General features: G+C 44.3%; 1 protein-coding gene across 1 annotated transcript in view; it reads left to right on the forward strand.

The window, feature by feature from the left end:
- Positions 1-27023, forward strand: part of crocc2 (ciliary rootlet coiled-coil, rootletin family member 2) — a 293289-nt gene that overhangs the window by 88145 nt on the left and 178121 nt on the right. Inside the window, exons 4-8 of the mRNA XM_078563452.1 lie at positions 1071-1154; positions 4112-4218; positions 10406-10571; positions 19307-19413; positions 22395-22622. Of these exons, the coding sequence (XP_078419578.1) occupies positions 1071-1154; positions 4112-4218; positions 10406-10571; positions 19307-19413; positions 22395-22622 (692 nt within the window). The remainder of the gene's footprint in view (positions 1-1070; positions 1155-4111; positions 4219-10405; positions 10572-19306; positions 19414-22394; positions 22623-27023) is intronic.

Here is a 27023-nt window from a genome sequence, read left to right on the forward strand (position 1 = left end):
TCTTTGCAGCAGTCATGGACTGGAAGCACTGAGAGGTGTGAGCCGGCTGGACATGGCGTCCAGCGTGCTGAAGTGGCGTGGTGATGGTGTGGCGGCTAATTGAGAGCTCGCCCACCATGGAAACGGCATGTTTCCCCGGAATGCACAATTAAGGCGGCAGGTTTGGGACTATACGGCGTGAAAAGCCGCCATTGCGGCCAGTGGGTAAAACATCATTTTACCCGCCCCCTACCGCACTTGGTGACAATCTGGGATGATTCCACCTGAAGTGTTTTACACCCAATAAAGCATTTTATGAAGCGCTGTCACTATTGCAAAGTAGAAAATGCCAATTTGCACACATCAAGGTCCCAGAACCAGCAAGGAAATAATGACCAGATACTCTGTGATGTTCGTTGAGGGATAAGTATTGGTTGGGACACCGGGGAGAACTCCCCCACTCTTCTCCAAAATAGTGCCATGGAATCTTTTATGTTCCATGTTGCTGATGGAGTTTGGGAAACTGGCTTCAGGAGGGACAAAATCAGGTCAAACAAGTCATCAATCTTTCACTGAGGACTGAAAACTTGCGGCAATTTACCAACCTTACATTTCCAGCAAGGACTCTGCCCCATTTGGAGCACATGTTGTAACCCTAGCAGTGTGCCTCACACCATGGTCTGAAGGATTGGCTGGTCTTGCACCCCAAAATTTCTGATTCACGCTCACAGTGGCTGAAACTCCTCAAAAAGGAGTGCAAGATTGGGATGTTACTAGTTGGATACCTTGTCATAGAATGTCTGTCCAGCCAGGCTAGTAGGGTTGCAAGACAGAAGGAAGTCTCACCTATTCCAATAAAGATCACACCTTACCCACTGATCTTGTTCTCAAATTCCCTCCTGTTTTTTTCTGTCTTTCTGAAATCTTTCTCCTGCTGCAGTCAAAGTTCCGTGGGCACTGATAGTCTTTCTCCTCCGTAAAATAATTTGATTTTAATATTCGCTGCTTGAACGCGTAGCCCTGTTTTATGGTAAAGTCTCATCTCCAAAGGCGCAGGAGTCAGAGGTGAATTGCTTGCCTTCCCCTTTCAGGTCCTGCAGTACAAGAAGCGATGTGGTGAGCTGGAACAGCAGATCCTTGAGAAAGCCTCGGAGTCAGAACAGCAGAAAGTGTCAGTGAGTATAAGCCACTATTTCATGTATAGAGATCGGCCTTGGTAAAAGTCACATTGTTCAAGCCAGGCATCACGAGAGTGCTAGAGGACGCCTGATGGTTGGTGACCTGTAGGCCTACACCTGCTCCTCCATCTGTATGCTTCTTGCCTGGGGGGACATCAACCTTTAATGTAAAAGCAAAATACTGTGGATGCTGGAAATCTGAAATAAGAACAGAAAATGCTGGAAAAGCTCAACAGGTCTGACAGCATCTGTGGAGAGAGAAACAGAGTTAACGTTTCGAGTCCGTATGACCCTTCTTCAGAACCAGGCTAAGCTCTGAAGAAGGGTCATGCAGACTTGAAACATTAACTCTGTTTCTCTCTCCACAGATGCTGTCAGATCTGCTGAGACCAACCTTTAATGGCTGGGTTGGATGAATGGTTTGGGCTTTTCATGTGACAATACAGCTGTGTCAGAGAGACTGAGAGTGTGAACGGCAGAGAAAAAGTGTGGTGTGGTGGAGAGAGAGAGAGAGAGAGAAAAAGAAAGAGTGAGCAAAACAGAAAGTACAAAAGAGGGAAAGGCAGATAAAGTGAGAGGACCAAAAGTGTAAGAAAGAGTGAACACAAATGAGGAGGGAGGAAGAGAGACAAAGGTAGTTCTTTACTAACAAAGAGTGCTTTAAAGGAGGCCTCTTTTTCTCAGTATACAGCCCTATTGTTGATAAATTCCCATTGTTTTTGCTGATCGCACAGTCCTTTGCCTAAGCCTGTCACTCTGTTGATTGTGTGTGGTGATGAGTCTGAGCATTCAATTCAGCGTGGAGTTACAAATCATTTTGGCCATTAACTGAATTAAGCCTCTTTTCATAGTTTTGACTGCATGTCTCTTATTTCATACTGGCTTCCTTTCCTATTCTACTAGTCTGCTTACCCAGTGCATCACTAGTGGTGAGAGAGCAGGTGGCTAAGCTAATCTATTGCCTTCACTTCCAGATGGAGTTAATCTTGACTGGTGCTTGTCTCGCTTGTCCAGCCTAGCCCATGTCCTTGTCTTGCACCATGTGAAGCTGTTCCATTTGCACACTGCTCCTGTCGGCTGCTCTCCACCTTTGCATTGTTTGAAGGGCACTTTGCAATGCAATGTGGTGCCTCAGAGCTAAACAGAGATTGTTTTGCCTCCCAGTGAAGCCCATCTCAACAACTGACTCATCCATTTTGCTCCACCCATCCTATCTACCCAGTTCTGCTGTAGCCTACTCACCTGTACTGCTGCACTTGAAAATATAGAATGAGTTTTCATCTGTGCATAAAGCTGGCCTGATTAAGGGAACAACAACAGCAACGTTCTTTTATATTGTGTCTTTAACATAGTGATTCTCTCCAGCTGCTTCCCAGAGGTAAGTGGGTGACAAGTTTATTATAGCTCTTTGAGGATGTAACAGGCAGGGTGGATAAAGGGGAACTAGTAGATGTAGTGTATTTGGATTTCAAAACTGCATTCGATAAGTTGCCACATAAAAGGTTACTACCCAAGCTAAGAGCTCAAGGTGTTCGGGGGTAATACATTAGCATGTATAGAGGGTTGGCTAATGAACAGGAAACAGAGAGTCAGGATAAATGGGTCATTTTCAGGTTGGCAGCTGTAACTAGTGAAGTGCTGCAGAGATCAGTGCTAGGGCCGCAACTATTTATGATCATTACTAATGACTTGAATAAAGGGAACAACCATATTGGAGCAAAATTTGCTGATGATACAAAGATAGTAGAAAAGCAAGTTGTGAAGTGGATTCAAAGAGTCTGTAAAGGGTATAGATAGGTTAAGTGAGTGGGAAAATATGTGGTAAATGGCTATAAGGTATAAAAATGTGAGGTTGCCCACTTGGAAGGAAGAATAGAAAAGCAGAACATTATTTAAATGGAGATGGACTGCAGAATGCTGCAGTACAGAGGGGTCTAGGTGTCCTTGTACATTAATCACAAAAAGTTAACATTCAGATACAGCAAGTAATTAGAAAGGCAAATGGAATGTTGACCTTTATTGCAAGGGGAAATGGAATATAAAAGTAGGGAAGAGCAGTGGAGGTTGGGTCGTTGGATATATTCAAGGATGAGTTAAACAGATTTTTGATTGACAAGTGCATCAAGGGTATGGAGGACAAACAGGAAAGTGGAGTTAAGGGCACATCAGATCAGTCATGATCTTATTTAAAGACAGAGCAGTCTTGATAGGCTGAATGGCCTACTCCTGCTCCTATTTCTTATGATCATGAAAAGATGGGAGGTACCTGAAAGCACAGGCAAAAATAGGCTCTGCACTAGCTTTTAAAGTCAGGTTGGAGATATAGCAAGGGGGAGTGGATTAGAGCGGGAATTCTATAGAATAAGCTTTAGGAGGCAATTGAGGGCAAGGTGTTCTCAGGAGGCTAGAGGATGTAAAGCTGGACAAGATTGTAGAAGTAGGGCGAGGGGAAATTGCAATGAAAAGGAGTTTGAATTCATGAGTGCTGGTAGAAACCCCTCCCACCACATCCATCCCCTCATCATGAGGATAAGTGGGCTCTTTAAGCCTTGGTTGCAGCCAACCAAGTAGTAAGTACTCCAAGGATAGTGAGGAAGGCAATGGGAAACCATCTCAGCTGGCCTTCACTAATGGATTAAGAATCTCAGTGTATGCAACTTGAGTTAGAACCTGGCTTAGGGCAAAACTCAATGGATCAGCAGACAGGCAACTTGAGCAGTCAGAAAGAAGGCGAGCCGGGAGGTAACAAACACATGGCTAATGATGTGCGCAGCAATGGAGTGAGGAAAGGAGCAACACAAAGACCACACAGATATTGTGAATGTGCAGGCTAGCGGTTTTCCATTGAGGTGCCATCCAACCACTTGCTTCTGCCACACGCATTCATGCAAGTCACATCATTCCTAAATCCATGCTTTTGTTGTCGCTGTATTGTGCACTATCCTTAATTTCAGTTACAAACCCGCTTAGAAACAACAGAATCCTGCTTGAGGAGGACAGAGTATGAGCATAGCACTGAACTGGAGACCACCCTCATTCGCCTGGAAGAGGAGCAGCAGAGGTGAGCAACATTTGTTCTGTATTACTCTTCAGTACCTGGAGCTCTTGCAGATCTTTCTACACAGTGGTGATACGTGCCATGAGGTTTAGCTTGTTGAGTTTCCAATCTGTGCTGTGGGGGAGCAATTGCACTGCCCAAAAGAAATTGAGCAAACAGAACATCAAAAAGGAAAGGGAAAGGTTGCATTAATGAGGTTTGTACTCATCAGACTGTGTGATGTTAGTGCACAAGGCTGGAACATTTTTCATTTCATTGAACCTTGTACAGCTCAAGGCAAAGTGTGAGTAAAGCTCCCTCTACACTGCCTCAAACTGCGGCTTCATTGCTGACCTCCAACAAACAACTCTCTTGCATCTGTATGATGACTTTGTATTTCTTACACCAAGGCATCTCTGTGTCCTCTTGAGTAAGATTGTCACCTTACTGAGAGCTTAGAACTGATTTTGAGGCTGTTTAGCACTATGTGCCATGCCCATGAGAAGCTGGATTGACAGAGCCAAATCTCATTCAAGCAAGTACCTTTGAATCCCTTAAAAAAGAGAATTATTATCTAATTCTCCCAAATTCGGGTTGCAATCCGATCAAAGGAAAATGTGGGCCACTGTCCCACCCAGTCCCAGAGTGTGAAAGGACAGTGTCTGACCCACTGTCCCACCCAGTCCCAGAGTGTGAAAGGACAGCGTCTGACCCACTGTAATATACAGTGCCAATGAAAGGATAGTGTCTCACCCACTGTATTACACAGTGCCAGTGAAAGGATAGTGTCTCACCCACTGTACCACTGACTACCCCTACAATAATGTTATACAGATCTTATCTGCCCCTCAAGTGCGTCAATTTGTGACTCTCACACTGCATGTTAAGGCCCTTGCAACAGCCAAAATGGGGTCTGGTTCAACTCAGCACAGTTCAAATGGTCATGCTGAGTTCAGGGTTTCTTCCTGTGTGCATCACACTCCACCCCCTTTCCCCACTGACAAAAAATTGGATATGTCAGAAATGGGGGCGGGACTTCCACATCCAGGTCCAGCCTGTCCTTTTTCTTCCCAGCTCCGCAGAGTTCAGAACAAAAACAAAAAACTACTGCGGATGCTGGAAATCCAAAACAAAAACAGAATTACCTGGAAAAACTCAGCAGGTCTGGCAGCATCGGCAGAGAAGAAAAGATTTGACATTTCGAGTCCTCATGACCCTTCAACAGAACTAAGTAAAAATAGGAGAGGGGTGAAATATAAGCTGGTTTAAGGTGGGGGGGAGGTGGGGGGTGGGGGGAGAGAAGTTGTGGGGGTGGTGGTTGTAGGGACAAGCAAGCAGTGATAGGAGCAGATAATCAAAAGATGTCACAGATAAAGGAACAAAGATGTGTTGAAGGTGGTGATATTATCTAAGAGAATGTGTTAATTAAGAATGGATGGCAGGACTCTCAAGGTACAGCTCTAGTGGGTATGGGGTGGAGAGACTGACAGGGCATTACAGGTATAGATTTAAAAATAATGGAAATAGGTGGGAAAAGAAAAATCTATATAAATTATTGGAAAAAACAAAAGGGAGGGGTAAGAAACGGAAAGGGGGTGGGGATGGACCAGGGAGTTCAAGATCTAAAGTTGTTGAATTCAATATTCAGTCCGGAAGGCTGTAAAGTGCCTAGTCGGAAGATGAGGTGCTGTTCCTCCAGTTTGCATTGGGCTTCACTGGAACAATGCAGCAAGCCAAGGACAGACATGTGGGCAAGAGAGCAGGGTGGAGTGTTAAAATGGCAAGCGACAGGGAGGTTTGGGTCTTTCTTGCGGACCGACCGCAGGTGTTCTGCAAAGCGGTCGCCCAGTTTACGTTTGGTCTCTCCAATGTAGAGGAGACCGCATTGGGAGCAACGAATGCAGTAGACTGTTAGGGGAAATGCAAGTGAAATGCTGCTTCACTTGAAAGGAGTGTTTGGGCCCTTGGACGGTGAGGAGAGAGGAAGTGAAGGGGCAGGTGTTGCATCGTCTGCGTGGGCATGGGGAGGTGCCATAGGCGGGGGTTGAAGAGTAGGGGGTGATGGAGGATTGGACCAGGGTGTCCCGGAGGGAACGATCCCTACGGAATGCCGCCGGGGGCGTGAAGGGAAGTTTTTCCAGGTAATTCTGTTTTTGTTCCGCAGAGTTCAGGCTAGTTAATCCACTGTCAGCAATGTTGCTCTGGGGCAGAACTTTTAGGTTGGTGGGTAGATGCGATTGGCGGGCCTGGGATCGGCTGGGGAACGGACCGCCAACCGCAATCGGCCCCTGACTGCGATTTCATGCTGGCTGGTCAATTAATGACGAGCCAGCCTGAAGCATGGACTGAAACGCTCAGCATTGCTGGGGTGGGCACGGGAGGAGGGCGGGCGCTGGCATAAGCGCAGGCACGGGCGAACACTGAATGAAAGCTCCCTGAAGGCAGAGAGCTGCCTCAGGGAACTGAAGACTAGAAAACAATTAAATAAAGTTTTTAAAATCTGGGAAAAAAATGCCCAAGCGTCACAATCAGTCACCTGAACATATATATGATAAAACTGCTGTCCATAGATTTTAATTTTTTTTTAATTTAATTATGGAAACCTCATTCCGCCCTTGGATGGGGTTTCATGAGAAATGCAAAGTTGTCCTGGCAGATCCGTCCATCTGTCAACCGTAAGGTTGGACAGACCACAAGAAATCGGAGACAATTGCAACTTTAATAACACTAATTGGCTTCTTAATTGTCGGCGGGCGCAGTCCTGACTTTTGCGCGCGCCTGCTGACTGAAATATCGCGCGAGTGCGGGATCGCGTCGGGCCGCTCGCCCGGAGTCATCTGGTGCGATTTTGCCTCTGATCGGGTCGGGCGCATGCCCACACGCCAACCTAAAAATTCTGCCCCTGGCCGTTTTACATGTGTGAACATCCTGTGCCTTCTTCCCTCTAAATCAGGCTCACTGTCCCCATAGCAACAAGCCATCCAGATTTGTTGTCAAGCGGAATTCGGAGCAGATCACATGACTCCTCATTCACTACTCCATTTTACCTTAAACGCAACAGGCAGTCCCAAAAACAACAAAACTTATAAATTTCGTATTCGTAACATTATCTTACTTAAAGCTGTGCGGGTGACACCTGGCAGCAGGTGGCATTTGAATCTGATCGCTCAGGAACATTTTCTGTTTGACTCAGAGTTTCTGCTCCAATGTTGTGCTTGGCTCTGGGGCCTGCCTGGTGGAAGTGAGTGGGAAGTGGTTTAATGCACAGCTGTTGGATTGAGATTCATGTTTATCCGGAGTTGACTGTACCAGCATGTGCCTGCCTGCTTCTGGTGTCCTAATTTTTACCTACCAGCCAAGATTCATCTCAGATTTGAGTTCTAGCCCCTGTTGCACACTTGCAGAAGTATTTTTTTTAAAAATCACATGGCAAAGTCACTGAATTTCTTCCTGTTCCCTTTCATTCTTAGCTTTCAACCCATAGTTATTTGGTGAGTATATTACAATTTAACATTGTGTCAGTTTGGGCTACATGGAAGTGCTCTCCCATCCAGGCTAGCAAGTTGTTACTCCAAGAACCTGAGCACATAATCTGAACTGGCACCCAAGGGAGTGCTGCATTGTGAGAAGTGCCATCTTTCAAACAAATTATCAAAGCTGGTACAGAAATCAAAGATCCCACAGTGTCATTCGATCAAGAGCAGGGTTAACATTCCTCTCTCAACCAGAACAGCCAGCAAAAGATTAACGGGTCATTCACCTCACTTGCTTTATTGTAGAATCTTGTATTAAAAAATAGAAACACACGCGGTGGGACAACCCAGCGCAGTTAACAATCTTATACTTCAGCAAAATCAGCATCCTTCACTCAGTGAGTTACCAAACCCCAACCTCCACAAGTCAGCATAATTATCAACCTCATCCTTCCATGACAGCAGTAACTGTACTTTGGAAGTATCTCATGAGATATTAAAACTTTGAGATATACTGTAGTATATAGGATTAAATTTAATTGTTACATTCCCTGCGGAGGAGCCATAGACCAAAATAACCACATTTTCTGAATGGCCCCCAAATGAAGTAATTACCAACAAGTTTCCACTTTTTATAGTTTTTACTTTATCATGAATCGGAACCAATGCGTATTAAACATGAATTAACAGGCAAATTATATTTTAAATAAAAAGTTGAATTTCACCTTATATAGTCAATACAACAAAGATACAGCTTATGCAACCACCCGTATCACGCCCCACAGACATGTGAAACCATGCGCAATTCCAAAATTCTTTAACTCAGCCTCTGGTGCCTAGGATCCCTCACTTCCCCACTCAATTGATCTGACCCTCCATTCGCATTCATTGACAGCCATATTCTATCTGAGGTCCCCGGAGATGATCGCCACCCAAATGGTACACTCCTGCAGATCCTCCTTAGCTAGGTTCATGACAGTCTTGATGGCACAGATTCCCCAGAGGCTCCTTTATTCCATCTCTTTAATTCACCCCATTAAATAGTCTGCTCAGCTCTGGCAAAACTTGGCAGCAGTAAAATTGTCCAATTCACAATCCCTTCTCTAACCCTGCCTTCAGCCTTCTATCCTGTTTAACTGTATTATACACACAGGCCCTTGTAAATGTGCCTTCTCTGTTCTCCTCTCTGCTGCAGCTCTCCTTTGTATCTGACCACATAGCTTTTGGTCTTAACTCGCTTCCTTATGGTACTGATTCCAAGTCAAGATTCACCAGGTCTTATTATCCAAGAAAATTACAATTGATCCCTTTACAATGAATGCAAATTTTTAAAGTCCTTTTCAAACATTTTCAAAGAATTACAGATTTCACAGGCATTTCAAATATTACAAATTTTCCTTACTCTCGTGCTTCTGGGTCAGAGGCTGACACATCGGCTGTGATTTTCTGACCCTGTCATGGTAGGACCCGCTGCTGGAGATTTAGCAGCCCAGCCAAAAGTCCATTGACTTTCGGTGGGACCAGGCAATCCCGGTAGCAGCCGGGACTGGAAAATCCCACCCACATTTTCCTAAAAAATTATAGTTGTGCAAGACAAGAAGTTTGTCTTTCTTTTAGAAATCCATTATAAACAATAATATTGATGTAAATGAAAAAAATGTTACAGCGCCAAAGGAATAAAAGTGGTTATACTGAGTGCATCTAAACCAATTATTCCATTCTGTTTTGCTCAACCTTAGAAACATGAAGGCATGTTCACCATTCATGAATCAGCAGAAAAACTAACTACCCTTCCCCTCCATAACCCAGCACAGTTAACAATCTTAAACTTCAGCAAAATCAGCATCCTTCACTCAATGAATTTTACAGTTACCAAACCCCACCCTCCACAAGTCAGCACAATTGCCAACCTCGTCCTTCCATGACTTGTCAGAGTCACTAACAATCCTCCCTACCCCCACCCTCCATTCCTCCCAAGGGTCAACACAATCTCTCCCTTCTTCACCTAGCCCAAGCACAGTGGAGAACTGAAGCTCAGCCACGCAAGTGAGAACATACCATGATGGTGAGCCAACCTTGGCCATAGTCTGGTGTCTCCTAGATGTGACCTTCAGGGCAATATCAACAGTGGGTAAATGTCTACTTTTGAGACAGGAAATTGTGTGTGACAAAGTAGCAGAAAATAATTGGAAGACTGAGTGGAAAGGACAGAGTGAATGAATGCATCTTCATCATTGTGTTTTCGTTTTGAGTAAAAAGACAGACTTGCCAGCCAGAAGCCACTATTAGCAGCTGAAACAGAGTCAATGCATAAGGAAAGCCAAGAGAGGCAGTGTTCAGCTTCATTCAGTATTTGCAAATGACCCAGACAACGAACAGGAAATGGAAATCACAGCACCAAATGATCAAATTTAACTATTAAAAGACCAGGAACCATGTTTATAACTTCAAAAGAACTAAATTTAAAGAGCTGAGCAAAGAATTGAGGCAAATGGATGGGAGGATGATGATTTGCTCACGTTTCAGTAGAAGACAAATGAAGCACCTATAAAAGAATAATCCTGCACATACAGGACAAATACATAAGCAATATCAACAAACTCAGACTAAACAATGACATCTTAAATATAGATGAACAAATTAAAAGTGAAATGAAGAGGGAAAATAACTGGTACAAATCAGGATCAGAGTGCCAGAATCTGTACAGATTGTGATCAGGTTTAATCTCTCTGAAACAGAAGCAGCAGCCTGACCCAGGTTAACGCCATGTTGCGGGAGCAACTGGAACAGGCCAACACAGCCAATCAGAGGCTTGCTGAGGATACCCGCAAGATCACCGTTGATTTCGGCAAAGCAAGAAATGAACTCGAGCACAGAGAAATGAGGCAGCGGTGGGAACAGGAGGTAGCTATCTGTCCAGAATTAGTCAGTGCTATCACACGTTCTCATTTCTACGCAACCCTGGTGGACAGTCTTATAAGACACAAAGTGAAAATGCTGCTGTGGCAACCATACTTGTGAGACAGTCTGCTTGGGTTGTAATAGGACCCCCAGTGCAAGCCCAAGCTGGCTCCCTCCTTATTGTTTTTCTCTGTCTGTTTTATTTTGTACGCTCATTGTGGTAATGGTTGTCAGTGCTGGGAAATGGAACACTTTCCTGTTACCAGTGCCAGTATCACAGTCGGACAACACAGGAAAACCTTTACCCTGACAATATTATGCCCTCAGAACTCTTCTTGTTACAACAAGAAGATATTTTCAGTTCTCCCCCTTCCCACCCCCTCACACCCATGAATGGCTGCTAATCGGTCTGCTAATCCTTCCAACGCTTCTTCATTATTCCCAAGGGAAAAGTGTGTGAAGATGCAAAGCAATTAAATAAGGGGAGGCAGTGGCAAAATGGTATTGTCACTGGACTGGTAATCCAGAGACCCAGGGTAATACTCTGGGGTCCCGGGTTTGAATCCCACCACAGCAGATGCTGGAATTTAAATTCAATGAGTATCTGGAATTAAAAGTCTAATGATGACCATGAAACCATTGTTGGTCGTCGTAAAAACCTGGTTCACTAATGCCCTTTAGGGTAGGAAATCTGCTGTCCTTACCTGGCCTACATATGACCCCATACCTGCAGCAATGTGGCTGACTCTTAAATACCTAGCAAGCTACTCAGTTATACCAAACTGCTAATCAGACAGACAATGACAGTGGCAAACTCAGCCCTATGGACCCTGCAAAGTCCTCCTTACTAACATCTGGGGGCTTGTGCCAAAATTGAGAGAACTGAATGGTGGTGGACAATTAAACAACTCACTGGAGAAGGAAGCTCCACAAAAATCCCCACCCTCAATGATGGGGGAGCCCAGCACATCAGTGCAAAAGGTAAGGGCGAAGCATTTGCAACAATCTTCAGCCAGAAGTGCTGAATGGATGATCCATCTCATTCTCCAGAGGTCCCAAACGTCACAAATGCCAGTTTTTATCCAATTTGATCACTCCATGTGACATCAAAAAACAGCTGAAGGCACTGGAGACTGCAAAGTGACAATATTCAAGCAATAGTACTGAAGACTTGTGCTCCAGGACTTGCTGCGCCCCTAGCCAAGCTGTTCTAGTACAGCTACAACACTGGCATCTACCCGGCTATGTGGAAAATTGCCCAGGTATGTCCTGTAAACAAAAAGTAGGACAAATCCAACCTGGCCAATTACCGCCCCATCAATCTACTCTTGATCATCAGTAGAGTGATAGAAGGGGTCATCAACAGTACTATCAAGCGGCATTTGCTTAACAATAACCTGGTCACTGACGCTCAGTTTGGGTTCCGCCAGGGTAACCCAGCTCCTGGCCTCCTTACAGCCTTGGTTCAAACATGGACAAAAGAGCTGAACTCCAGAGGTGTGATGTGAGTTACTACTCTTGACACCAAGGCAGCATTTGGTTGAGTGTGGCATCAGGGAGCCCTAGCAAAACTGGAGTCAATGGGAATCAGGGGGAAAACTCTCCATTGGTTGGAATCATACCAAGCACAAAGGAAAATGGTTGTGGTTCTTAGAGGTCAATGATCTCAGTTCCAGGACATCATTGCAGAAGTTCCTCAGGGTAGTGCCCTCGACCCAACCATCTTCAGTTGCTTCATTGCAGCTTCAGATTGAACCTTTTTTCAATCATAAGGTCAGAAGTGGGGATGTTTGCTGATGATTACACAATGTTCAGCACCATTCATGACTCCTCAGAAACTGAAGCAGTCCACGTCCAAATGCGACTAGACCTGCACAATATCCAGGCTTGGGCTGACAAGTGGCAAGTAACATTCGCAACACATAAGTTCCAGGCAATGACCATCTCCAACAAGAGAGAATCTAACCATCACCCCTTGACGATCAATGGCATTACCATCATTGAATCCCCCACTATCAACATTCCGGGGGTTATCATTGATCAGAAACTGAACTGGACCAGCCATATAAATACAAGAGCAGGTCAGAGGCTAGGAATCCTGTGGTGAGTAACTCACCTCCTAACTCCCCAAAGCCTGTCCACCATCTACAAGGCTCAAGTCAGGAGTGTGATGGAATACTCTCCACTTGCCTGGATGAGTGCAGCTCCAACAATACTCAAGAAATTTGACACCATCCAGGACAAAGCAGCCCACTTGATTAGCATTACATCCTCAAACAGTCACTTCCTCCACCACCAATGCACAGTGGCAGCAGTGTGTACCATCTACAAGATGCACTGTAGGAACTCACCAAGCCTACTTAAACAGCACCTTCCAAACTCATGACCATTACCATTTAGAAGGACTTGGGCTGCGGCCACATGGGAACACCATCACCTGGAAGCTCCCTCCAGGCCACTCATCATCCTGACTTGGAAATATATTGCCATTCCTTCATTGTCACTGGGTCAAAATCCTGGAACGCCCTCCCTAACAGCACTGTAGGTAAACCTACACCACATGGACTGCAGTGGTTCAAGAAGGCAGCTCACCAGTACCTGCTAAAGGGCAACTAGGGATGGGTAATTAATGCTGGCCTAGTCCATGATGCCCATGTCCCATGAATAAATAAAAACCCATAAATAATCCTGTGGGCCTTTTTAATGAGGCTTCAATTAAAGAGCTTTTCAATTCCTAGAGTGTAAGTTTCCTGGCAGAAGTGCAATTTGTTGGGGGTGCATCTGTGATTCCCCAACATATGCTCACAATGGATAAGGCCCCTTGCTAGGAGCACATCTTTGTAAAATTGACTCTTCGGTGTCACCACAGCATTTTTGTACTCTGGACCTATGCCCATCAGAGACTCAATATGATGCCAGGAGTAGTCAGAAACTCATACCCAGCACATGCTAAATTTAAATATGGGTCAGGAGTGGGCGAGAACCTGACTGGAGAATGAAATTGGAACATTTCCCGTCTTTACCTGCTCGAGAGTTTTCCTTGAAATCACTTTAAGGGATTTGACTACAAACCTGTTAAAATGACTTCACCAAAGACATAAAAGTTGTTTGAAAGTTTTCATGGTTTGAGCGGTAACATTAAATAAGACAATTTTAACATTTACACCACGTAAAAATTGCTTTGAGAAGAGCAGCTGTTACCTTAAAGGAGTTCCTTAGAGGAGCTGGTGGACCTCAACATATCAGTGTGTCCTGCCCATCATCTGGAGGAATGACTGGAACAGGAGAAAGAGGTAGTTACATATCATGGAGGTTGGGAATATGGCAGGACCTTGCTGCTGGCCAGGCTACTGTGTTTATAATAGTTCAGTACATATTGGAATTCCTGTTACTGATTGGTTATCTGTGCAGAATGGATGGTAATGTGTTTGTGTAAGGGTAATCAGATGTCTCTGATGAGGAGGCTGCTATCTAGGGGGACAATGTGGCGCTGGTAGATCTCCATGGCCTCCCTGATGCATGATGGGTAAGGTAAGTCTAGAGTTGGATCATTGGATGTGATGGTTATTAAGTTGAGCGTGTTTAACAATAGCTGACTTGTCCCATTCACTGCATTTGAAGTGAGCTTGATGTTTTTTGAGTTATGTGTAGGCTGTAGCCTGTTTCTCCAATGTAGGCAGGTCCACAATCGCATGGTCTGCTGTAAATTCATGATTTATTACGAAATGGCTTCTTGCCTTTGTGGGTATGAAGGGTGGAGTGGAGTTCCTTCGATAACTTGTGTGGGACTTTGATATCCACAGATTGAGTACACATTGTAATCCGTGTGAGGTGGAATTGATTTTTGTCTTTGTAGAACTGACTTTTGTCTTTGTAGAAATAGTTGTTATGGAGTGAGTAGCAGGTAGGTATGTGTTAGCCTTGTGTGAAGAGAACCCATTAAGCTAATGTATAGGCTTGATATTGCAAAGTTCTTGTGGCTGTTTCTTGTCACTGATGGAATAGGCCCTTCTAATGAGGGTGTTGTAAACCAATTGGAGGGTGGAGGGATGATTGAAAGTAGGATGATGGTATCTGTCAGTGTGAGTGGGTTTACGGTAGACTTGATGTATTGGTGTGCCACGATGAGACTTGGTGATGGGAACATCAAGAAATGGTGTGGAATGTTGTTGTTCCATTTCCACAGTAAAATTAATACTCAAATATTGGTTTTTAAGGTGTTGTAGGAAACTATGAAATTCTCTCCTATCACCTAGCCATTTGACAGAAGTGTCATCTACATATCAAAGCCAGAGTCTAGTTTGAAGGCTAGTTGATTGAAGTGCTGCTTGTCCATAAAGATGTAGGTGACAATTGGTGACAATGGAGACCCCATAGCAGCACCATTTGTTTGAAATAGGAACCTCATCATTAGAATGATGCTGAGTTCAGGCACATCAGTAGAAGATTCAATCTGATGACATTGCAGTTCTGTTGGATAAGGAGTAGTCTCCTTCCAAGCATTGTTTGATGATAAGACAAGCTTCTGAGATGGATTCATTGATGAAAAGTGACTCAACGTCAAAACTCACCATTGTGTCTGACAAGATGATTATGATTTGCTGTATCCCCTTAATGAAATGTTTAGAATTTGTGATGTGGTGTGTGCATTTCCCCATTAATGGCTGGAGAATTCTGGCTAGGTGTTGAACTGTCATGTATATTGGAGAACCTTTAATGGAGATGATCAGTCTTAGTAGAGCATGACCATCACCATCTCTGGATATGTCCTGTCCCACAGGCAGGACAGACCCATTAGAGGTGGCGTCACAGTGGTATACAGTCAGGAGGGAGTTGCCCTGGAAGTCCTCAATATCGACTCTGGACCCCATGAAGTCTCATTGCAGCAGGTAAAACATGGGCAAGGAAACCTCCTGCTGATTACCACATACTGCACCCACCACCACCCCCCGCCGCACCACCCCCGCCCCCTCACCCCTGCCGCCCAGCTGATGAATCAGTGCTCCTCCATGTTGAACACCACTTGGAGGAAGCACTGAGGGCGGCAAGGGCATAGAATGTACCCTGGGAGAGGAACTTCAATGTCCATCACCAAGACGGGATTGGTAGCACCACTACCGATTGAGCTGGCCGGGTCCTAAAGGACATAGCTGCTTGACTGGGACTGCAGCAGGTGGTGAGGGAATCAACAACAGGGAACCAATAAGAGCGAAAAACATACTTGACCTCGTCCTCACCAACCTGACTATGGTAGATGCATCTGCCCATGACTGTATCAATAGGCGTGACCACTGCACAGTCCTTATGGAGACGAAGTCCCGTCTTCGCTTTGAGGATACCCTCCATTGTGTTGTGTAGTACCACCGTGCTAAATGGGATAGATTTTGAACAGATCTAGCAACTCAAGACTGGGCAACTTTGAGGTGCTGTGGGCCATCAGCAGCAGCAGAATTGTACTCAACCACAATCTGTAACCTCATGGCCTGGCATATCCCCCATTCTACCATTACCACCAAGCTAGGGGATCAACCCTGGTTCAATGAAGAGTCACCAGGCAAACCTATAAATGAGGTGTCAGCCTGGTGAAGCTACACATGGCTACTTGTGTGCCAAACAGCTAAGCAACAAGTGATAGAAAGAGATAAGCAATTCCACAACAAACAGTTGAGCTCTAAGCTTTGCAGTCCTGCCGTATCCAGTCATGTATGGTGGTGGACAATTAAGCAATTCACTGGAGGAGGTGGCTCCACAAATATCCCCATCTCCAATGATGGGGGAGCCCAACACATCAGTGCAAAAGGTAAGGCTGAAGCATTTACAACAATCTTCAGCCAGAAGTGCCAAGTGGATGATTCATCTCGAACTCCTGCGGAAGTCCACAACGTCAAGATGCCAACCTTCAGCCAATTTGATTCTCTCCACTTGATATCAAGAAATGGCTGAAGGCACTGGATGCTGCAAAGGCTATGGGCCCTGACAATATTCCAGCAATAGCACTGAAGACTTGTGCTCCAGAACTTGCCATATCCCTAGCCAAGCTGTTCCAGTACAACTACCCGGCTATGTGGAAAATCGCCCAGCTATGTCCCGTACACAAAAAGCAGGACAAATCAAACCCGGCCAATTACCGCCCCATCAGTCTACTCTCGATTGTCAGTAAAGTGATGGAAGGGGTCATCAACAGTGCTATCAAGCGGCACTTGCATAGCAATAATCTGGTCACTGATGCTCAGTTTGGGTTCCGCCAAGGCCACTCAGCTCTTGACTTCATTACAGTCTTGATTCAAACATGGACAAAAAAGCTGAACTTCAGAGGTAATCTGAGAGTAACTGTCCTTGACACCAAGGCAGCATTTAACTGAGTGTGGCATCAAGGAGCCCTAGCAAAACTGGAGTCAATGGGAATCAGGGGGAAAGCTCTCTCCTGGTTGAAGTCATACCTAGCATGAAGGAAGATGGTTGTGGTTCTGGGAGGGCAATGGTCTCAGTTCCAGGACATCACTGCAGGAGTTCCTCAAGTAGTATACTAGGCTTGACCTTCCATCATAAGGTCAGAAGTGGGGATGTTCGCTGATGATTGCATAATGTTCAGCACCATTTGTGACTCCTCAGATACTGATGTAGTCAATGTCCAAATGCAGAAAGACCTGGACAGTATCCAGGCTTGAGTTGACAAGCGGCATGTAACATTTGTGCCACACAAGTGCCAGGCAATGACCATCTCCAACAAGAGAGAATCCAAGCATCATTCCTTGCCATTCAATGGCATTTTCATCGCTGAATTCCCCACTATCAACATCCTGGGGTTTACCATTGACCAGAAACTGCACTTGACTAGCCATATAAATACTGTGGCTATAAGAGCAGATCAGAGGCTAGGGATCACCTCCTGACTTCACAAAGCCTGTCCACCATCGACAAGGCACAAGTCAGGAGTGTGATGGAATACTCTCCACTTGCCTGGATGAGTGCATCTGCAACAACACTGAAGGAGCTTGTCACCATCCAGAACAAAGCAGCCCACTTGATTGGCACCCCATACACAAACATTCACTCCCTCCACCACCAACGCACAGTAGCAGCAGTGTGTACCATCTATAAGATGCACTGCAGTAACTCATCCAGTTTCCTTAGATGGCACCTTCCAAACACACGTCCGCTCTAGAAGAACAAGGGCAGCAGACGCATAGGAACATCACCACCTGGAAGTTTCCCTCCAAGACACTCACCATTCTGACTTGGAAATATATCGCAGTTCCTTCACTGTCACTGGGTCAGAATCCTGGAACACCCTCCCTAACAGCACTATGGGTGTACCTACACCACATGGACTGCAGCGGTTCAAGAAGGCAGTTCACCATCACTTTCTCAAGGGCAATTAGGGATGGATAATTAATGCTGGCCCAGCCAACGAAGCCACATCCTGTCAATGTATTTTTTTAAAAATTGGTCTATGTATCTTGGGTTGTCCAAGTAAAATTGGACAGGAAAGAAAGGTAATATGAAGTTTATTACATAGAGCCTCGGATAAACATTATCTCTGTGTAGAGAGAGTAACTTGATATTGATTTTCCACTCAATAGCAGGGTAGGGCCTCTGGGGAATTTCTTGTAGGTACCTGTGTTGAGGAGATATTGAATCTTGTTGTTCTCTTCTTGGTCCAATGTGACTATGGAATTTCTCTTGCCAGCAGTAAGTATATGGATTGAAGCGTGTAAACAAAGGTCATTGAATGCTGCTTTCTCTGCCTTGTTGATGTTGGATTTGGGTTGTTTTGCTGTGGAAAGCCCTTGCAGACCTGTCTACATTGGGTAAACAGGCCACAATCTTCACGTTAGACTTAAGGAGCATCAAACCTACTTCAAATGCAATGAATGGGACAAGTCAGCTATTGTCAAACACACTCAGCTTCATAACCATCACATCCAATGGTCCAACCCTAGACTTGTCTCATCCATCATGCACTAGCATGCATGCCTCGTCAGAGAGGCCATGGAAATCTGCCAAAACCATACCATCCCCCAAGACTTCTTATCAGTGACACCTGGCTTCCCTTGTTCAAGAAGCATATTACCATCCATTCCGCACAGTCAACCAATCAGAAGCAAGAATGTTAACATGTACTAACCTATTATAAACACAATAGCCTGCCCAATCAGCAGCATATTCCCATGCATATCCCCATCCTCCACCCCTTTCACCTGTTCCAGTCATTCCTCCAGGTGACAGGCAGAGTACGTTGTCCAAAATGTCTAGGTCTGCGAGGTCTTCTCAGCTGAATTGTGGTGCAGTGGGTAGCATCCCTGCCTCTAAGCAAGAAGCTCCAGTTTTGAGTCTCACCCTAGGATTTGATGGCCAAGGTAGCTGCATTCGTAAAGCCCACAAACACACCAATGTCATGCAGTAAGAGCAGGAGAGATTCCTGGTCAGTCTTGTGATGGAAAGAGTGTTGGAGCCTCTACCATCAATATCGATAGCTCCAGACTACAATATTCATTTGTTGTCACAGAAACACAGACTCCCTGAGTGACTTGTAACACACCACACCATTCCTTCTAAGGAACTCTTTTAAAGTAACAACTGCTATTTTCAGGACAAACTTTCCGTGGTATACTGTTAAAAATTGTCTTAATCAATGTTAACAAAGACTTCTGTTCATTGCCCTTTGAATGGCAATGTCAAAAGAAACAGAAGGTATCAGAAAAAAAACTATCTATTTTGTCTCTTGTATTTTTCAGACCTATGGCTTGCGCCCTCGTGGTGAGCATGGCAGGCTGCTGACGCTATGGCAGCAGATAGCTACGGTCCGCAGTGAGCTCACTGGTTTGAGGAGTGGGACGGAGCGGTAAGTCCTGTTAGCTGATGGATGGGACTGGATCATGGTCACAGCAAGAAAGAAGAAATCCTCCCTAATTTAAAGCATTAGGTACAACCATGGTTACTCCTGACTAGCTTCAAATAACCCAGCGTAGCACTTGGCACCTTCTTTACAGGAACGTAGAGATTGCTAGATAAAATAAAACAAGATCCATTCAGTTTGCCTTCTACTATGGTTCAATTGGTAGCACTCTTGTTTTTGAGTCAGAATGTTCCAGATTCAAGTCCCACTCCAATACTTGAGCACGAAAATTAAGACTGGCATTCCGGCACAGCACTGAGGGAGCATTGCACTGCCAAAGGCGCCATTTCAAGGGAGCCAGTGACATTTGCAATGCAGCACTATATCATGGCAGTCTAGATACGCTGCCATTTTCTGAATTTTTGTTCATTGAACCTAGGAACTTAGCAACTCGCGCAGTTGAGTTAATCTTTTAATGACGCTGTCTATGCCCAAATAGATGACGTTGCCTTGGAATCTCCTCTAGGCCCAGCTCATGTTAACATTTCTTCGGTTTCCGCGAGAAATGCATTTTCAATGGAATGACCCCTAACCTCCTACCCCTTGCATGTTCCCGATAAGTAGATGATACGTTTGCTTTGTTTGAATCTGCAGCTGCATGTAAGAATTTCCTTACTGTTACAGACCAAGATAGGAGGAGTGTGCAGTTAATTCTAGCCCCGCTTCTCTACAGGTTGTATAAATAGTTCAAATGTTTAATTCACCCAAAATGCTGGCCAATTATTTACCTTTGACACTGTTAATCCCAGCATAAAAAGATTCTAACCAGGCTTCTTTCATTAAACATAAAAATAATTGATTTATTATAAAACAAACTGCTTTTTAAAAACAAGTTAATAAACTAGCTAACATACGAGTTGTAGCATAACGATTTTCCCCTTTTTAAAAAAAAAATAGATATTCGAACCCCCATACACCCCATACACATAAATATAAAACAAACGGAGTCCCCTGCAGAGGCTGGAGTATGGGAGCATTTCTTTTAAAAGGATAAAATCTGAAGAAATCTCAATGCTGTTAATGTAACAGAATTCTGGTCACACTAGTTCCTTCAGACAGATTTTCTGGTCAAACTGCCCTTAACGACTCTTACTTATCACAAGTTTGCGAACTCTCAAAATAACTTATCCGATGAGACGTTTCTGAGGAAAGTTAACTCACTCTGGATTGCATGTAACACAAAGGGGGCGCAGAGAGAGGGAAAGAGAGTGTCTTTTCTTGCAGCCTGCTTCTAGGGCATCCACACGCTCACTCTGACTGAGAGCCTTTTAGACTAAGATGTTCAAAGAATACTTCTCTTGGTCAGGTGTTTTAACCAGTCAGCAAGAATCTTTAGCCTGGCAACAGTAGTTCTCTGTTAACTTATATATACAAAGTATCTTCCTTCTCCAGGTGTCCCCCGCTGGACATGCATCCGTTGACCCGTGGTTTCTTGAAAAATGGCATATTTACAGCCCCAAATTAATATTGCAAACTTTTTTTAAAAATAGCTCAGGAGGAAGAATGTCCAAAATTCAATGTCCTTCAATTTTTCCAAAAACAGGTTCCTCACATTACACACCTTAATAGGCTCCGTCCTGCACTCAAATTCACCTTTGAAATGGAGTAGCACTCCCTATCCGCAAATTGCTAGTTGTGAAATCTGCTAAACGGTTCTCTACCACTCTCTACCGCAAACCTACCTTCACTTGTCAATATATGCTTGAGATTCCGACAGTTCCATGTGCTATAAGATTGGCCTTATTGGCAATCTCATAAATAGGCCCCAAGCCATTTATTCACCATGCGAGCTTGATGCCAAAATAGGGCACAGCAAAGCTACCCTGTGGGATAGTGGCTATCTCAATCAGATCATTGCCCGCTGTGTATCATATATAGTCATGAATGGGCCCAAGGCTGTCAATTTCGGCCCTGAAAAGTGCCCAAATTACCTGAAAAGGTAAGGTATCTCAAAACATTTGAGCAACAGGTGAAGCTAGCTGTTTCACGCTGCTACTATGCAATAGCAACACAAATGACAGGAAGCTGCCATTACACCAAAAAGACTTTCTGCCTACCACACAAGTGAGCAATATCGTATATGAATTTCATGCCAGCAAGATGCCAGGTACACAGGCTGTACCTCCCAGTGACTGGCAGATGGTATTAAACAGCAGGTCCTCCAGCTGTTCACAATAGGCAGAGTATTGACCATATTCAACCAGCCCATGCTTGCAAAACTCAGAACATAATGCCTAATGTTAGATGTGATTCCGTGAGTGTGATAATAACTACACTAACTACCAATTTAAGATTATTCACCGGGCTCAGAAAGTGACTCATTTAGGACTACTAGAAGCTACATACATTCAAATGCAGGGACCTGGCCTCCGCAAGCAGAAGGAATATGTCCAGGCATAGCACCTTTTTAAAAATTAGACAGAAGTGTAGGAGATGATAGTTTCCTGGTGCATTCTCCCTGGCAATGCGTTAACCAACCAGAGTCGACTCGCCAACCAATCATCCCCCTTTCCTCATATTGTATGAAATTATTTCTCCCTTGGAAATTTGGCATTCTTGCATTTGTCCTGATGAGTGAAGATGAAAAACTTCAACAGCCTATCTCTATTTTCAGAAATACTCTTTAGTATCCTAAAAACGGCAATCATATGACCTCTGAGCCTTTTCTCTTCCAGCTAGAAAATGACAAATTTACATAATCGCACCTTATAATCCAATCCCTCCAACCCTCAATCATTCTGTATGTCCCTGCTGCTCAGTGGCTAAACTTGCTGAGCCATGTGTGGGAGACAGAAAGATCAGTGTTCATGATTTGCAGTTTCGTTCCTTGATTTTGACAAAATCTAACACTGATTGCCTTTGTACTCTAACGGGCATTAGATGACCAAGGGCCTGTTTGTTTGTTCCCCAACCCCCCAACTTTTCAGGAGCCTCCTGGACGTGAAAGCTGATGTTGCTCGGACGTCACGGCGCCTGCAGTCCGCCTGCTTGAACCTAGACTCCAACTTACGCGTGTCTCAGGCAAGTACTACTTCTACACTGGACAAGCACACAGTGCAAAGCGGAAGGCTTGAACAGCAGCTCCGTGACAAGGTCAAAGAGATGATTCAACTGCAGAGCAAGTGTGACGTGGACAAGGCAGAACTTCATGCAAGGTAGGCGAAAGAACACTTAGTGGTAATGACGGTAAGGACTTTCGAGGTGTTTCCTGCACCGTGCACCTTAATTCCAGCCTTTGAAGAATTTCCCTTGAGCACTAGCATGACCTCTCCAGGCCTCATATCAACCAGCTTGCTCTACCATTGTTAATTAGTCAATACAATTAATTATGTGTCCAGGCTACTAATTGATTGGTAATCTGTAGACTCCGGTTGTTTTGTGCTATCGGAATTTCATACTTAAGATCCAAAAGAGTGAAGGTTGGATGGAGTCCCCTATCATAATATTCTGTGCTGGTGGAACCCAGGTCTGGTGGACACAGCTCTGATGTACCTGAAGGGAGAGCTGGGCTAGTTCCTGGCTGGAGTGGAGATTGCATCATACTAGAAGTGGGTACCAATTAACATCAGTCATGACCAACGTGGATTCCTGGACTAGCTTTGATCAGCTGAAGGATTCAGAGAGGAATTTTGCACATTTGATTCCTCCCAAATGGCATTGTGTTTTTGATCTGGCTTTTTGCCTCCCTCAGGAGACTAAATGGCACTGAGCAGGGTAGGGAGTCTCTTGACCTGATGCACAAGACGTCATAACTATAGGAGACAACAGCAACAAAAAGAACTTACATTCATATAGTGCATTTAGTAAAACACCCAAAGGCACATAACAAGGGCAATACCAATCAAAACACTTTTGATACTTAAGCGCAGAAAGAGCAATCAGGACAGATGACTAAAAGGTTGATCAAAGGTTTCAGGGAACTTCTTAAAAGAGGAGAGAAAGGTGAAAAGATGGAGAGGTTTAGGGAGGAAATTCCAAAGCTTAGGGCCCAGGTAGCTGAAAGCACGGCATACAATGCTGGAGCGAATAAAATCATGAATGCGCAAGAGGTCAGAATTTGAGGAGTGCAGGGAGTTTAGAAGCTTGTCAGGTTGGGGAAGATGACAAATATAGGGAAAGGGAAGGCAATGGAAAGATTTGAAATCAAAGATGAGGATTTTGAAATTGATGCATACTTGCATGGTGAGCTAGTTAACATCAACAAGCACAGTGCCATGACCAGTAAAAGCAAGTCATATTCATAACTGTAAACATGGGCCGCATCCAGTTTACAATTGTTGGAATACTTTTTCTTTTAAAAATTGACATTAAAAGGCTGCTAAGATGGCTGCAAGCGTCAAGTAGCTTTTGTAATTTCTGCGCAGACTCAAAATGACTTCAAGTCTTCGGAAATTTCCTAATTGAATGACCATGGGTGGAGTGCCCCCCTTGAATGGACATACCCAGACAAAACTATTTGTGGAGTTCACACATCCTATTGCATATGGACTTACCCAAAACTCAAAATCTATGGCCTCCTAGCCTCATTGTCTCTAAACTCAAAGCTTAACAAAGAGAACTGTAGTGAAGCAAGGTCGTCATAAGTAGGTGTGAATAAACACCATCTGCACCCTATTGTGCAGCAATGGCTTCTGACTTCACATCATCCTGGGTGGACAAAAGAAGTATTGATCATGTGGTCACATGACTGAAACTGACCACATTTAATGGATCTTATTGCCCCAAAAACCAGGGAGAAACCAGTCAGTCTGTATTTATGCTTTAAAACTGTAGACTGCAACATCATAAGTTCTCCAAGCTTGTTCCTTTTCAAAGCCACCAGTACAGAAAACTGACTCCCTAGTAATAAAACAACAAGCAAATAATTTTGTGACTTGCTGAAAATCCCCCTCTTTGAGGGAATCCTGCAATGACTTTAAATTCTCCTAGCTACCCTTCAAGAGTGGAAAAGAGCCACTTGTTCAACAGACCTTCACCAAGCTGAGCCAACCACAGGACTTATGAACTATTCCTTCATTTGTGACTTGCAAAAGTAAACTATCCTCTTTAACTGTATTTTCTGTGTGTGTGTGTGTGTGTGTGAGATGCATGAGTGACAAAGCGTTTAATTTTCAGGGTGAATGTACAAATTAATAATCCTCTTTATTTAAAGGCATGAAAAGCTTGCTTCTGGTTATTCAAATTGATTGTACACTCAGAGGTTAAGAAACAGACACATCCTCCTTTCAGAAACACACTGGTTACGGACAGTAAGGGAAGGGAACGGGGGCTTCAGTCCTCTCTGATCCCTGTCTGTAACAACAGGTCTGGTGGGTGAATGAGATTTGGAGCCAGTTAAGATACGGGCAGCAGGCATTTGGATGAGCATAAATTTATGTGGGGTGGAAGTTGGGAGGCTAGGCAGAAGAGAATTAGAATAGGGTTAAATAAAAACATGGATGAGAGTTTCAGCAGCAGATCAGCTGAGGCAGGGTCAGAGTTGATCAATGTTAGAAGTGGAAGTGGGCAGTCTTGGTGACGGTGTTGTTATGATCCCAGCTGAGGTTATCCCAGGACAAGCCTGATCCCAGGGTGCAACCCAGCTTGATAGATCCTAACTTTTAATTGTTTGTTTAGATACATGGAGAGTAGCTAATGAACAGAGTCACAGAGGTCAGCGGATGAACTTTTAACAAAAGAATAAAACAATTATTAAACAAGAAAAGATTAACTATATTGCAATACTCCTTCACCCACAACTATACCTTTAAAGATAAATACAGATTTGTAAGGATAACACAAGTTACAAAAGTTATCTTCTCCTCTAATGTTCACAGTAAGTACATAGTCCATGTAAACCAACAGGCGACCCGTGGTCAGGCACACCACACTCAGAAACCAAGTGACAGATGCCACCCCAAACAGATGCTATGGATCTCTCCTCGATTTCCCCAGACGCTTGTCCCACCATGAGCCAACTCGTCTCACTGCGCTCTGTCACTCTGTCTTTCACACAAGGAATTCCAACCTCCACTCTCCAAGGACCCGCTTTGGAATCTTCTCCCAAACCAACGCTTTCTCTCAGATACCTTCCGCAAGTGTTCAGCCCCAGGGTTTTGAACTCTCCTTTCGATGTTCCTCTTCCATGGGTCACCACATGCATTCAAGCTGTCTTCCACGCAATCTCTCTCTCACTGCCTCAGCTGTCAACAGTACACCACTGCTTCACATGCCCATAGCAAAGAGTTACAGACCTTCAGCCGTCTTTTTGGACCTTCTTGCCTCTTACAAACTGTTCTTGCTTTAAATCTGCTTTCTGTAGCTTTTATCTCTTTAAATCTGAAGCTTGGTGCCTTTCTCTCTGCCCCTCACTCTTAACTTCATTAACAGGGCCTTTTCCAGGTTCCTGTCCTTCCTTTGACTAGAAGGTCTACTTGGGACTTTCCCCTGTTTTTGTCTCACTCCTTTGTCCTTGGGGCCTTTTGAGAAATCTGTTCTCACTCTGCAGCTCCCTCTCCCTGTGTCCAGGCTCTCTTGAGTCCTGGCTTCAAACTGAACTCGAAACTGCTGTTTCTTTAGTTTCTCTGTGGGAGGGGCCTGCTTCTCTGGACCCCTGTTGCTAGGCAACAGCGCTGTTTTTTCTACTCTTGTGTTTGCTTAGCTTCTCTTAGAGTTGTAAGCTCAAATTACAAATGCAGGCAACTTTTAAAATGAAACTAAAACTCAATTTGACCTTTCTTAACACGCAAATGCAGAAATACAAATCAAACTTAAATTTTAAAGCTAAAACTCATTCCTAACAAATACAAATATAACTTACTTAAGCTATCTCTATTTCCTAACAGTGTGGAGATGTGGTCGGAAGCGCATCTCTAGGACAACACAACAGCAAGGTTGCTAACAGTCTTGCTCAGCTTAAGACGGTTGCCAAGCTTAGAAAAGGTTGAAGGGAATGAAGTTGGTATTGGGGCGCAAAGTCAATGGCTTCTGTCTTCCCAATATTTAGTTAGAGGAAATTTTTGCTCATCAGTTATTGGATGTCAGACAAGCAGTGTGACAAATTGGAGACAGTGAAGGGGTCCAGAGACGTGGGGGAGGAGGGGGTGCGAAATAGAGTTGAGTATCATCAGCATGCATGTGGAACTAATGTTGTGTTTTTGGATGACCTCGCCAAGGATTAGCCTTAGAAATAGAAACAACAACAACAACTTGTATTTATATAGAGTGTTTCTTGTCGGGAAAAACCTAAAAATGTTTTCCAGGTCAGACAACGATTGACACTGGGCAAAAGAAGGAGATGCTAGGAAGGGTAATGGGAATCAAAGAGGTCGATTCTAAGAAGGGTCGTAAAGGAGGAGATGGAGGAGAGGTTTAAGGATGGAATCTAACAGCTTAGGGTCTGGACAGAAAATATGGCCACCAATGATGAGACAAAGGGAATGGAAGATGCACAGGAGGCAAGAGTTGGAGGAACACAGGTTTCTCAAAGGGGTTGTAGGGGCCGAAGGAGGTTACAGGGATAATGGGAGGTAAGGCCATGGAAGGATTTCAACACAAAGATGGACTTTTAAATTAAG

Source organism: Cetorhinus maximus, chromosome 19, assembly GCF_964194155.1.
Source record: "Cetorhinus maximus chromosome 19, sCetMax3.hap1.1, whole genome shotgun sequence".
Taxonomy (NCBI): Eukaryota; Metazoa; Chordata; class Chondrichthyes; order Lamniformes; family Cetorhinidae; genus Cetorhinus; species Cetorhinus maximus.